This window comes from Lepidochelys kempii, chromosome 27 (genome assembly GCF_965140285.1).
Source record: "Lepidochelys kempii isolate rLepKem1 chromosome 27, rLepKem1.hap1, whole genome shotgun sequence".
NCBI lineage: Eukaryota > Metazoa > Chordata > Testudines > Cheloniidae > Lepidochelys > Lepidochelys kempii.
Window position 1 is genome coordinate 13,827,338 of NC_136406.1, and position 14,105 is coordinate 13,841,442.

General features: G+C 56.3%; 1 protein-coding gene across 5 annotated transcripts in view; it reads left to right on the forward strand.

Moving 5' to 3' along the window:
- Nucleotides 1-14,105, forward strand: part of ARHGAP23 (Rho GTPase activating protein 23) — a 124,924-nt gene that overhangs the window by 64,261 nt on the left and 46,558 nt on the right. For all 5 annotated transcript variants that reach the window (XM_073326142.2, XM_073326141.2, XM_073326138.2 and 2 more), the window contains exons 2-3: nucleotides 3,735-3,914; nucleotides 13,617-13,641. In XM_073326142.2, coding sequence (XP_073182243.2) covers nucleotides 3,735-3,914; nucleotides 13,617-13,641 — 205 coding nt within the window. The remainder of the gene's footprint in view (nucleotides 1-3,734; nucleotides 3,915-13,616; nucleotides 13,642-14,105) is intronic.

Sequence of the window (14,105 nt, forward strand, 5' to 3'; positions counted from 1 at the left end):
TTTGAATCTGATTACCCTGTAAGGCATTTACCATCCTGATTTTACAGAGGTGATTCTTTTACCTTTTCTTTAATTAAAATTCTTCTTTTAAGAACCTGATTGATTTTTCTTTGTTCTTAAGATCCAAGGGTTTGGGTCTGTGTTCACCTGTACCAATTGGTGAGGATTCTTATCAAGCCTTCCCCAGGAAAGGGGGTGTAGGGCTTGGGGGGATATTTTGGGGAAAGACGTCTCCAAGTGGTCTCTTTCCCTGTTCTTTGTTTAACACGCTTGGTGGTGGCAGCATACAGTTCAAGGACAAGGCAAAGTTTGTACCTTGCGGAAGTTTTTAACCTAAGCTGGTAAGAATAAGCTTAGGGGGTCTTTCATGCAGGTCCCCACATCTGTACCCTAGAGTTCAGAGTGGGGAAGGAACCTTGACAGGCATCGATCCCATTTTGCTGCTACATTCGGACATATCCTGCGACATGGCTTAAGCCTGTCAGCCGGGTCTAATAGACCCGAGTCCCCGCCGGCCTCCTGCTTGTGCAGCCGTTCGCACCAGGGCAAATTTGCACTCCCTTTGCACAGGTTTAACAACAAAAACAATACTGCCTAGCTCTTATATAACACTGTACGAAGGAGGGCAGAATCCTTATCCCTGTTTTACAGATGGGGACACTGAGGCATAGGGCGTTGTCGTGACATAGCCAGGACTATAGCCAGTCTAACTCTTCTGAGTCCTAGTCCAGTGCTCAATCCACTTGGCCCCACAGGCCAGTGGAGAATGGGGCCCAGCGTGCAGGGCACCGCGGACTTGGGCCCCAGGAGGAAACTTTTAAAAAGCACCCAATTGACTAAGCAGCCGAAGTCTCATTTTCCAAAGGGATTTAGGAGCCTGAGACTTGTCTGTGCAGGAAAGTGATTCTGAATCAGGTAGGGCGTGAACTGAAAACATTACAGCTATTCTAGAATAAGTGCATCCATGTAGGATGTTATTCCACAATAGCTTTGCTGGTCGATTTCCCTGTGCAGACAAGCCCCAAGCTTTCCCATTGAAAGTCAATGGGAGGGAGGCTCCTAAATCACTTTGGGAGCTTTATGATAATTTTATCCCATCTCTTTATTTTGTGCGTGTCTCTCTTAGGGGCTGGGGGAAGAGCAATAAAATCATCTCGCAGATGGAAAAGGGGAAAGAGGCAGGAGTGGAATTATTGCCACGTTTATCTGTCTCACAAACCCTGCCAATACATATTTCATAACCAGAACAATCACATCACCCGGTTCTCCTTGCTAGAGCTCAGAGCACATCACCACCTGTAATGGATTTATCTTCATGACCCCCCAGGGTGGCAGGGCAGTGCTGTTGTCCCCACTTTCTCTGTGCCTCGGTTTCCCTACCTGTGAAATGGGGTAAATGCTACTGACCTCCTTTGTGAAGTGCTTTGAGATCTACTGATGAAAAGCACTTAGAAAGAGTCAGGGTTTATTATTCATTGTAAGAGGCAAGGGCGGGGAGCTAATATATTTTATTGGACCAACTTCTGCTGGGGGAAGGGACAGGCTTTTGAGGGACACGGAGCTCTTCCTCGGGTCTGGAGAAGATAACCAGAGCATCCAAGCTAAATGTAAGGTAGGACAGATTTAAGTATGTGGGCTTCACGCACATGCTAGCAGGCAGCCGGGTGTGTTACCTGGTGTGATGAGCCAGAAAACCAGAGTCTCTGTTGAGTCCATGGTTTTGAGTTGCTGGAGGAGTTATGAATTGACATTTTCTGGCAGCCCCAGGACACTTACAAGGCCCTGAAGCAGCTGTTGGGCCTCTGTGCCCGTTGGTGCATGCAGGTGGGAGATTTCAGTGGCCCGTCGTATTGTCCGCAGTTGGAAATGGGCTTGGAGTGTTCTGGTTTATTCCAGTCCTGCAGAGCTCCCAGTCAGGTCCCGTGAATGGGTTGCAGGATCGGGCCTGTCATTGGAACAGCTTTGTGGGGACGGGAGGGTTGGGAAGAGGCCTCCCCTGTAGGAGGGATCCATTGGCCAACGGCCACAAATGCCGCAGGGACGGGTATGCCCTGTAATCTTGTTGAGCCACGTGACGTGCGGCGAGGCACCATAGAACCAAAAGAGCCTGGGTCCAAGCTGGGGCCCAAAGGTGAAGCATGTCTCTAAAGTACAGCGTGTCCTGTTGCAAAGCTTGGGGAGCAGGAAGGCGGGGCAGCTGGCAGGGAGCCCCAGGGCCTGCAGATTACACACACTCCGCATTCCTTTGGTTGGCTGATTGAACAGGGCAGCTCCAGCTGGGCTGCTGCATGTCTGCGTCCCACACCCTGCCGGGGAGACGGTGCCATGAGACTTGGTGTTCGGTCTGCCACAGGCAGCCAGGCTGCGCTCTGCCTTCTCAGTGGCTCAGATGTCCAACCGATAGAGCGTCTCCCTGCGTGTCCACTGACCCAGCTGAAAATCCGGCAGCCACCAGCTGGGAGCCGCTGATTGTCCAATCTGGGCGTCGTTCAGAATCTGCCCGCTGCCGTCAGGCGATAGCACTGTGTAGCGCCTGCAGGGGAGGCCCCTGCCCCGTGGCTTTATTGGGGAGGTGGCCAGGAGGAGGTGGCTGCAGAGGACAGAAGGAGGTGGCTGTTGGCCTGCAGGAAGGGAAGGAGGAGCTGGGGACTGCTGAGCCCCAGGCCCTGGGAAGTGAGATCTGCTGCAGGAAGTGTTGCATGCCAGTGCCCACAGTGATGCCCGCCCCCTGCCCCCTCTTTTCACGCCCTCCAGCCAAGTGCCTCCCAGAGAGGCCTCGTCCCTGCTCCACCCACGCTCCAGTTATCACCAGGGATGTAATTGGAAGGGGCTTTTTTTCTCATGCTGCTCCTGCCCTGGCAGTTCCCAACCCTGCGGCCTCCCCGGGCTCCAGCATGCTGCCTTTGGCCTTCCCCAGCCGCATCCCCCTCCTCAGGCTGCCCTGGCGGTTCCCCATTCGCTCCGGGATCCAGTTCAAAAGCCCCTGCCTTGTTTGACACTCGGTCCAGCCAGCCATGCAGCACTAGTCTCGCTCTCTCCCCCGCTCCCTCAATCTCCGCTCGCTGGCCTCATCTCTCTCCAGCTTCACACAAGCTCCTGGCAGCAGGTGTAAGAGCCTTCTCCAATGCAGCTCCTGCCAGCTGGGAACGTGTGTACACGCCAGTTGGGTCACTTCAGAGATACCGGTCTCGTTACCATGGTAGACCCCTGCCTACGGTAGATCCCTTTGTTGATCAAGGTCCTTCTGCCGGTGTAGCTATTCCTGTGTGGGAAGGGGAATGAACAAATTTACAGATAGGAATTTCTATTGGGACATGGAAACTTTTTAACTGTGCCCAGGAGCAGTTCAGGGTAGGAAATGTAGATGGGTTTCCTGGGACAGGGACAGTCGTTTTGCTCTCGGCCTGTGTAGTGCCTGGCACAACGAGGCCCTGATCTTGGATTGGTGTTACCATAACGCCAACATGCATCACAGTAATGAATGAGCCTTTGCCTTCCAGTAGCCCCCAGAGGCCCAGCTGCGATCGGGGCCCCGCAGTGTCAGGCGCTGCAGATAGAGGTGAAATGAACTAACCCAGATCACCCAGCAGGCTGGTGACTGGAGTACCAGCCCAGAGCCGTAACCACCAGCCTGTCCTTCCTTTCGCTGGGGCTGGCAGGGAGGGCTAGGAGGGAAGTACACAATAATCCAAGTGGAGATCTGCCTTAACCCCTTTCTTCTTGCCCCCCGACAGCCGACGCTGGGCCGGAGAGATGGGACCTCTCCGAATGACAACGCCCCCCTGGAGGAGCCCTTCCCCTGGGTGGGGCCGAAGACGGTGCTGCTGCGGAAGAGCTCGCAGGGGGGGTTCGGCTTCACCCTCCGACATTTCATCGTCTACCCCCCAGAGTCGGCGGTCCATTCCGATGTCAAGGTAGCACTGCCTGCCTCTCCTCCCTGGCTCCGTCAGCCTGGGGGGGGCATGTCCATTGGGCAGGGGCTGGTCCCCTGGGAGGAGGACCCCTCCCTCTGCTGAGTTCAGTGATAGTGTTATTTGAGGGGGGGTTGGGAGGAGTGGGGAGAGGGCAGCTGTTTTGGGTCCCCAGGACAGCCTGGATGTTGATCCCTATGGGATTCCCCAGGATGACTCGTGGGTGAACTTTACCGGGGTCCCCAAAGGGGAAACAACCCAAAGAAGCCAATTTCCCTGGCTCCCTCCCAGCTGTTATATGGTAGTGACCTCCCTTCAAATTCTCCCTGCTTAAGAAGTCACTGGTTCCCTCCCTCCCCCAAGCCTGTGCTGGGCCGGGGTCTGACTACCTGACCGTGATCCCTCCTGGAAATCTCTGAGTCTCTGCAATCCGACGCACTCAGCTCATTGTGGTCTCTGGCTCCGGTGTGAACGGTCCACAGCGCTGCCTTCCCTCTGACCCATGGAGCGTCCTGACTCTCTTGCTCAGACCATCCATTGCCTTGGCTTGCATCTCTGCCATGTGCTTTGAATTCTGCATATTTCCACTGGGGACAGGTGCCCCATGGTCCCCCAGTTTCTTTGCCCTTCCACCCCTCTTAAAACAAAACCCTTGAAATTCCATCCCTCTCTGTCCCAGGCACCATCACTCCAGAGTGGCTGGTTCCCCCTTCTCTCCCATGGTTCAGTCACCCACCCCGCACTGCCCTCCATGGACGCTCACCAGCATCGCCCCTGGTTTAAATACATGCAGCGGCCTTGCATCATGGTGACCTCCCACTGGGCAAGGTGGGCACTGGATGAGCCTGGCCTTGGCTGTAGGCAGACACGCCTCCTCCCTGGGGCTCCCACCGGCAGGATGCTCTTCTCTGGCGACAGCCAGCTGGTGGCAGAGAAGATGGCCCCTGACGGTCCAGGGAAGGAAAGCTGGCTTAGATTTCCCCGTACTGTTTGTTCTTTGGTTGTGGAGAGAAAGGGCAAATGGAGGCGAATGAATCCGCTCCAGGCCTGGCGAGAACCGTGGTGTCTGGCCAGTGAATGGGGCCACAGCTGAAGGAGAAGCCCCCCACCGCAGCGCTCCACCACTAAACACTACCGTCTTAACGAGAAACCGACGGCTCTGAGCAGCCCCCAGCCCTGCAAACCCGCCCGGCGCCTGTGCCCAGATGCTCTGCGGGTTTTGCCATAGAATGGAGTGAAATAAATTCCTTAGCTGCTGGTGGAGCCCATGCCAGATACACAGTCGGTTGCCTCAGGACCATTGAACCAGAGGATTTGCCTCCTACCTGACTGGGGCGTTGGCCCATCGGGTCTGGTATCTTTCCTCCAAGAGAGGCCAATGCATGTTGCTTTTGCAGTATCCCGTACTGTGCAATGCCAAGTAGGGGGGAATTCCTTCCTGTTCACTGCCGCCGGCAGATGCCTCCCTGAAGCCTGGCATTGCCTACCCGTGTCAGAGAGAATAACCACACGACCGTCTCCAGCACGGCTGCTTGACTCCCTGACCCGCTACGGCCTGGAATTGCTTTGTGTTTGCTCCTCTCTGAGCAGAGCAGCACCTGGCTGGGGTACTGCTTGTTGGCCTGGCACCTGCGGCAGCACGGATGTGGATGGGGGCCTTTGCTTACCTCCCCAGATGTACCACGGCCAAACGCCTGGTATGTGGGGCGATCCCAGAGACGGGGGCTGGCTTGCTCTTGCGATTGGTATCAAGAAGGCTGCTGCAGAGCTGGGTGTGCGGGAGCCCGGGGGAGGCTGCGTTTCCGTAACTGGGGAGTGTTGCATAGCCCAGCTGGGGAGCCTGGTGTAGGAAGTGCAGCCTTGGGGCTGCCCCCATCAGCTTCCTCATTCAGGGTTCTGGATCCTCTCCCATAGCTGTGCAGCTCGCCCCCAGGGATGCGTCCCAGAATCCTGTGCTCCTGTCCCCAGAACGGGGAGTTGCGGTAGGGCTTTGACTCTGCTTGTAACTCAGCTGTATGGAGAGGTAGGGAGCCGGGGAGCATCCCAGCCCCCTGCAGCCCACCCAGCTGCTGGAGCCCCCCGGGTTCAGGCTGAGAACTGCACCTTCGGCACACAGTTTAACCCCTTCACCGCTGAACAGCAGGCTAGACGGGCGCAGCCGATGGGCTCCCTTGAAACGGTCCGAGGGACGTGGCCCGCCCTGATGTTCCCTAGCAGGGCGCATACGCTGCAGCAAGTGGCGATTAAAGCAACCAGCTGGGGCAGGTGATCTGGACTCTTCGCCCAACACAATTCTTGCAGAATAACCCCCGAGTTTCAGGGGAATATTAGTTCGGTTGGGGCCCAATGAGTTCTGCCCATGGAGCGTGGCGGTGTCTGAAACCGTACGGTGGGGAGAGCAGGAGTATCCAGCCCCCTGCCTTGGAAGGGATCCCCTGCTTGATTCCTAGATTTGCCCTCTTGGTCCCTGGGGGGACAGAGCTGGGGGATGGCGGTGCCGCTGATTGCTGCAGGCTCGTGGCTTGGGGAGGAAGAAGAGGTTTCAGTGGCAGTAAGTCACAGCAATGCAGGTGCTGCCAAAGCAAAAGCTCCCGAGTCTGCTCTGGTGCCCAGGGCCTGCTGACTCAAGGGACGCTGTCGCCTCTTTTCAGTTGCCCAACGCATCCGTGAGAGAAACGGTTCCTTTCGAACCCGGTGCCCCCTACGTTCCTCCCCTCCCTCCCCAAGCAGGGAGCAGCTTCTGCCCTGCAGCAGGAGGATTTGTTGGAACATTTTTTGACCTGACTCCTTAGCTTTGTACAGCTGCCTCTGTTTGTTGGTGGGTGCCCGTAAATCCCCCTGTGCAAATCCCGCTGTACTGTTTGCTTTGCTGAGTGCCGGTGGCGACGAATTCCACAGGTTTGCTACATGCTGCCTCCGGCAGATTGACTGGTAGCAAATTTACAGCTTTTCAAATTTACTGCCTGTCAGGTGGAAGAGCTCCTTGCTTTGCTGTGGCAGGATCAAGAGAAATGGCGGCCGGTTTCTTAGTTAACCAGTCGTTATCTATAAATCATCTCCCACCCAGCTCCTCTCTAACCGAACTAGTACAAGCCTTTTTTATCTCCCCTCTGGGACCTCTTAACAATCCAACCTGTAAAACCCCAGGGACCACTCAATTCTACTTGGACTGCTCCTGAAAGGTATTTGTGTAAAGAGGAAGGATGATCTTATGGGTCAAGACCCTTGGCTGGTACTCAGGAAACCTGGGGGGGGGTGGTCAGTTCCTGCCTCTGCCACTGACTCCCTGGTGACCATGGGTAAGTCATTTAATCTCAGCCTGCATTCTCCAGCCAGTACCACGGCGAAAGGAAAGATTATTTCCCACCTTCTCTCTTGCCTGCTTAGATGATAAGCTCTCATTGGAAGGAGCTGTCTCTTGCTGCACGTGTGGACCCTCTTCCGCCCCTGCCCTGAGCTCGGTTGGGGCCACTAGCCTCCGCTGTAGTTAATAACATGTAGAATACATGCCTAGCTTGCGCATGAAGGTATTTACAGCTTTGGCGTGCAAGCCAGGAGGCCGCATGGCCATGGGCATGTGCCCAGTTGCACGTAGGGCACGCTGTGGTTTTCACACATAGTTTTGCAGCCACTCCAGGTCCTGGAGTTCATTTTGTGTTCTACACAGGATCTGGCTCAGATTGCCCCTCTCTGCTCTGTCCTCGGTTCGACGGCCACCCTCCGCCCCGCAGTGGCTGCGTTTCGCTGGCGCAGTAGGGTAGGTACATGCCCTGAAATCTGCCCGAAGAACCCGCTCCAACGGCTGACCTGATTGGGTGGAGGTGGAGTGGGACGGTACCACCCTGTGTTTGGGGCAGTCCCTTAGAACTGGAGATTGCCTTACAAGGGCAGCTGGTAAAATACTCCAGGATCTTTCAGGGTGAACATGTGCCAAGTGGGAATTTCATTGGCTGGAGACGTGAGACCCTTTGGGGTGAAGAGCATTTAATGACAGGGCTCATCTGGGGAAGGGGAGGTACACACGGGGCTTCATCATGGCTGCTCAGGACCAGTTCCTTCACTAAGTCATTTCCTCCCCCTGGCCGCCCGACTTGTTTTGGGAATCAAACAGCATCTTGTCTCCAGGTGGCCTTTGATCTTTCCACCACGTGTTTGCAGACGTTTAAACATCTGACAATAGCACCCAGCTGTTAGCCCCTTTCCCCATCCTGGCTCATGATGGATGAGGGGAGCCCTGACGGCAGCATCTGGAGTCGTCTGACATTGAGACGTGTCAATGTCTGGCTGCATCGTAGCATCTGGGAACGTGTGGCAGCGAGACAGGACTGCGGTACCTCAGCACCAAATCCTGGAGCCTCCAGCATGGAGACCTGGCTCTCCAGCCTCTGCTGTGCGCAGGACTGTGACACGGCTGCCCAAAGCACAGGGCCCAGGAACCCCCTCGGCTGTATCCCAGCCCAGGACCTCTGCTCGGGCACGAGGCATCCAGAAACTCTGACGCCGAGCCCTGGCTGCATTCTCTGTGCTGCATCCCGGGAGCTGTTCAGAAATCCCTTCCCCGGACACAGGCCTGCTTTTCTCCTGCTGCATGACAGGGCTCCAATGTGGGCCTGACTCCTGTCTGCCTTTCCCCGGGGCAGCCTGGTGCAGGGCTGGCAACATAAGTGTGATGAGACCACCCGATAACTCCCTTCCGCGTGGGACTGTGGCCCGGCTGCTTTCCCCTCCAGCCCCTTTCCCAGCACCGCCAAGCTGTCCCAGAGAGCGGTGGGGATGCCAGGCACTGAGGTGCCTGTTCTGAGCAACCCCCAACCCCAGCACTGTTTGCTGGCCGCAGTTTCTTTCGGATTCAGCGTCTGGCCTGGAACTGCTGACCAGGCGGGACTCAGCATCACGGCCGGAGCCAGCGCTCTTGGGTTCCAGCAGCTGAGCCTTTGTCTGGGTCACTTTGGAAAGGAAAAGCAGGTTTCTGCCAGGCCCGTTCAAAGGCTGCCTGGGGTCTGGAATTGCTTGGATTCTCTCCCCTTCTCTTCTGTGCAGTGTCCTTCAGACAAAGGGGGACCTGTCTTGGAGGGTCCAGCGGCCCCTGGGGCACTCCGTCCTTAGAGCTTTTTAAGGCCCGGCTTGACAAAGCCCTGGCTGGGACGATTTAGTTGGGGTTGGTCCTGTTTTGAGCAGGGGTTGGACTAGATGAACTCCTGAGGTCCCTTCCAACCCTGATCTTCTATGATTCCATGCAGCCCCTCTGCCTGACTCTGTAGTGCTCCCAAGGTTCCCCCACCCCCTTCAAGCCTCCCCCATCTCTGGGGGGGCTTATCCGGCTCTCTGAGCACCTCTGAGTCGCTAGTGGGATTATCCTCACCGTGCCCTGTGCTAGCCTCATTGTCGAGCTGAGGGAGTGAGCCACAGGGTAGACTAAGTGACTTGCCCAGGAACAGAACTCAGGTCTCCTGAGTCCCTGCCCAGTGCCTGGTCCACTCGATCATCCTCCCTACTTTTTGCACAATCCTGGAGATCTCACTTTTGCCTCCCCTCCCACACGCGGGTGCCATGGAGCCCCCCTGCCCTGCCACTTTCCTGCCCACACTAAAAATATAAGTGGCCCCAACTGTGCAAAATAGGCCTGGAAATTTAGCAGCCCAAGCACCCAATCTCTTTGCCCACCACCCCGGGTGCCAATCGGTGCAAAAGGGTGGGTGTTTTACTCTCCCGTAAGTAACACCAACAACACCTCTCCTACTCTCCCTGGGTGAGCAGATCCTTTTCTAGGCTGCTGTAACCTGCTCCCACCCATCCAGAAACCTCCATCCGGCCTCCTTTCTGCCTCTGCATTTCTTGAAGCATTACAGGGCTCCCCGGCCTTGCTGTATAGCTTCCCACAAGCTCCCGGGAGGGAGGCGTGATCCTGTCTAGGGCAGGTGCAGAACAATGCCAGAGGATGTTGTGAAGGCCAAGAGTATAACAGGGTTCAAAAAAGAACTAGATAAGTTCCTGGAGGATAGGTCCCTCAGTGGCTATTAGCCAGGATAGGCAGGGATGGTGTCCCTAGCCTCTGTTTGCCAGGAGCTGGGAATGGGCGATGGGATGGATCACTTGATGATTCCCTCTTCTGTTCATTCCCTCTGGGGCACCTGGCATTGGCCACTGTTGGGAGACTGGGCTAGATGGCCCTTTGGTCTGACCCAGTCTGGCTGTTCTTATGTAATGAGTGAAGGGCCAAGTGATGAGCCAGGATCAGGAAGCACCCAAGATCCCCGGGCAGGGGAGCCTGAGTTAGCCCTGCAAAGAGCAGGAGGGAGCTTTGCACCCCGGGATCAAGGCCATGAATTGGGGGCTGGTGCTTGGCAGAGGGACCGGTGAATTGATCAGGGATGCTCCAGGCGTAGGGTCCCCCCAGTGGTGATCGGAACAAAGGGCAGTTATTCCTGGGATCAGAACAGGTTTGGAAAGCAGCAAGGCAGGGAGTGGAAGTGGCCCCAGGCCAGATCTCAGGGGGCAAGTTTCGGTGGAGCTGACTCAGCTGGGAGTCAGACAGGAGCTCTGCATTCCACGTAGTGCTGGGGTCACACCTTTCCGTGCCGTGGGGGAACCAAACCCACACACCCCCTGGGTTGCCTTGCCTGGCACAGGAGCCAGGGCAGGCTGGAGGGGAGGGGAGAAGCAGGGTGGGGCTGCAGAGGAGGAAGCCTTGGGCTTAAGGGAACTTCCCCATCCCACTCCCTTCCTGTGGCCCCACCGTAGCTGCGGGTGTTTGTATCCTGCCCCACTCGCCAGCTTCGCTACTTTGGCTGTGCAATTCGGGGAAGGAGCCGCCACCTCAGTGACCCCATCCAGCAGGGCTTGGAAAAACTCCTCCCCCACGGGTTCAAGGGGGCTGCTCCTCCTTCCTGCTCCCCACCCATGTGCAATTGTAGGTCTCTCCTAGTGCCGAGAGTCCTCCGGGACGTGTCCAGACTCTCCTGCCTGGAGGCTGAGCAGTCTGTGCCACCCCCAGCCGAGCGGGGATCCCAAAGGGGGACCTACCTGCCCTGGTCGCAGGCTGCATGTCCTGATGGGGCCCTGCCCCCCACTTCCCTGCTTTCCATTGGCCTGGAGCAGCGGGTTAACCTGGGGAATCCTGGCGTGTGACCCCAGCTTATCCCTCCAGGCAACCTCAAAAGTGACATTCAGGGGAGCCGAGCCGAGCTGGAGTCTAAGAAGTCTCGGGCGTACCTTGGAGCATCCCCCCAGTGACCGGGACCAGCTGGGGTCAAGCCATGATCAGAAACATCAGCTCTGAGTTCGGAGGTATCCCCACGTCAGTCCCCCATGGGGGACAGGAACTCTCCCAAAATCCAGACGCCTCCTTTGCTCCCCCTCCCAGCTCCAGATCTTGTCAGCTTGCATCGTGCCATAAATAATGCAGCACCGTGAAGACGGCCCCTCCGGCTGAAACCAGCATGTGGCCTCCCACGATTCGCTCTGGATAATAATGACAGTGCTAAATATAGCCACGCTCCTGGCTCGGGACTGCCCTCCTGAGAGCATCACCGGAGCGGCGCTTCCATAGTGGGGAGACTTTCAGCCCCCCGCGGCGGGGTGCTCCCCTTCCCTCTGCCAGCCCCTCTGTTGGCGTGGATGCTGTGCCTGGTGAATAGAGTGGCACCATCAGCTTTCTTCTGAGCCGCGCAGCAAAGTTTTGGCCCTGGTAACCAGGGTCGCTGCCTCCAGATCGCCCCCTTATGGCATGGGGCGGCCTGCAGCACCCAGTCCTCAGTTTCCCTTCTCGGGTCATCACAAGAACTCCTCAACCCAAACTATTTCATCACAAGGTTCCACTTCTGGCGTTTTGAGTCCTGGCAACAATGTCTCTCCCCGCTGCACATTGGAAAAAATAACCCCAACTATACATACAGTATTTAGCTACAAGTAGTCAGGAGAAAGATCTTGGAGTCATGGTGGATAGTTCTGTGAAGACGTCCACGCAGTGTGCAGCGGCCGTCAAAAAAGCAAACGGGATGTTAGGAATCATTAAAAAAGGGATAGAGAATAAGACGGAGAATATCTTATTGCCCTTATATAAATCCATGGTACGCCCACATCTTGAATACTGCGTACAGATGTGGTCCCCTCATCTCAAAAAAGATACACTGGCATTAGAAAAGGTTCAGAAAAGGGCAACTAAAATGATTAGGGGTTTGGAACGGGTCCCAGATGAGGAGAGATTAAAGAGGCTAGGACTTTTCAGCTTGGAAAAGAGGAGACTAAGGGGGGGATATGATAAAGGTCTATAAAATCATGAGTGGTGTGGAGAAAGTGAAAAAGGAAAAGTTATTTACTTGTTCCCGTAATATAAGACCTAGGGGCCACCAAATGAAATTAATGGGCAGCAGGTTTCAAACAAATAAAAGGAAGTTCTTCTTCACTCAGCGCACAGTCAATCTGTGGAACTCCTTGCCTGAGGAGGTTGTGAAGGTTAGGACTATAACAGGGTTTAAAAGAGAACTGGATAAATTCATGGAGGCTAAGTCCATTAATGGCTATTAGTCAGGATGGGTAAGGAATGGTGTCCCTAGCGTCTGTTTGTCAGAGGGTGGAGATGGATGGCAGGAGAGAGATCACTGATTGTTACCTGTTAGGTTCACTCCCTCTGGGGCACCTGGCATTGGCCACTGTCAGCAGACAGGACACTGGGCTGGATGGACCTTTGGTCTGACCCAGTCTGGCCGCTCTTGTGTTCTTATGTGAGCCTGAGTCAGGTGGTCCATGCCGCGGGCCTTTTACAGCCGTGTAGACGTAGACGTAGTCTTGGGGTCTCCTGCAGGAGCCGTCTTGCTTTCTGCCGCCATCTGCTGCCTTCCTCCTGGTCCTTCCCAGCCCACAACGGTGCCTTGATTGGCCCGGGCGGCTGTGTCCCCCATTGCCTCTGCTCCAGACCCAGCCAATCCTGGGGGGGTTTGAATTGGCAGCTTCTGTTTCCCTCCAGCAGTGCCAGCTGCCCACGGCATCCCACAGCGATCGCCCCAATCGCCCCTCCTGATACAGGCTCCTGTTGTGGGTGAGAGGATTTACCCTTGGGGTTGGGGGGCAGCTTTATGTTCCACCCAGGGGCCAGCAGAGGCTGCTCAAGGGATGCCTGATCATGGTGCCCCACCCCACAACTCCTGGAGCTGTGCTGACCCCTATGGGAGAGAGGAGGTTGCAGCTTCATTCTCCAGCCAGGGCCCTGGGTGAGTGGAGCCCACCGCCTGGTGGCCCCAGGGGGCTGTGATTGTTTCTTCTGGGGAGCAGGCTTGTGGGAGCTGAGATTTGCCCCCCCCCCCCACTGTATGACTGCATCAGGGTTTCCTCTGAAGCGTTGACGCTCTCCCCTTGGCTAATCCCCCATGGCAGGAAGCTGGGATGGCCATTATACAGTCACTGAGAGGGAGAATAAACCCCTCCTCTCCCCTCTCCTGTTGAGCTGGATGTGCTGACGACTCAGGGAGATCCTGTGTCAAGAGTTCTCTGGGCAGTCCGGGCGGCAGAGGGAGGATAAGAAGGCGCCGGGTCACTTTGCTGGCGTTTCGGTGCCCCAAAGGTTACCCATGTTCCCTGCCCGCTGAGCTGATGCTGGGTTCCCCCCCTTCTCGTTAATCAACCGTCACGGGGGTCGGTCCCTCTCCCGACTCCTCCAAAGCCTCCGTGGCTCAGCTGTGACGCTGTGTCTCTCTCTTCCCTGTGCAGGAGGAAGAGAATGGAAACCGAGGAGGTAAGCACCCATCTCTGGCACGCGGCCGCTTGTATCGCCTGTGCGTGTGTGTGTGCGCCCGTGTGGCCAGACACTGTATGAATGTCCGGGTGTGAAAGGGAGCTGATTGGTGCTCTGGCCTGCTTCACAGCCCAGCCCAGACTCAGTACCTCCCTGCCAGGGAAGTGATTGCAGACGATGGTGGTTTGTGAAATGCACCAGGCTGCCGAGCAGCAGATCAGTTAGCAGCAGGCCAGTCGGGCAGGGAGGGGGGATCTTTCCATCACAGATGAAGTTACCCAGCTCCCCTAGGCGTGAATGGCCACTCGGCTGAAATAAGAGCCCGAAACCTAGGCCTGAGGTAAACCGGCTCAGCGACACTCGGAGATGGGCAAGCTGGGTGCCCCCAACGCCAAGGGGGGGCTGCGCTGCCTGGTGGGGCGATCTCAGGCCGTGCAGGAGGAAGCGCGTGTAGAGATGCTGTG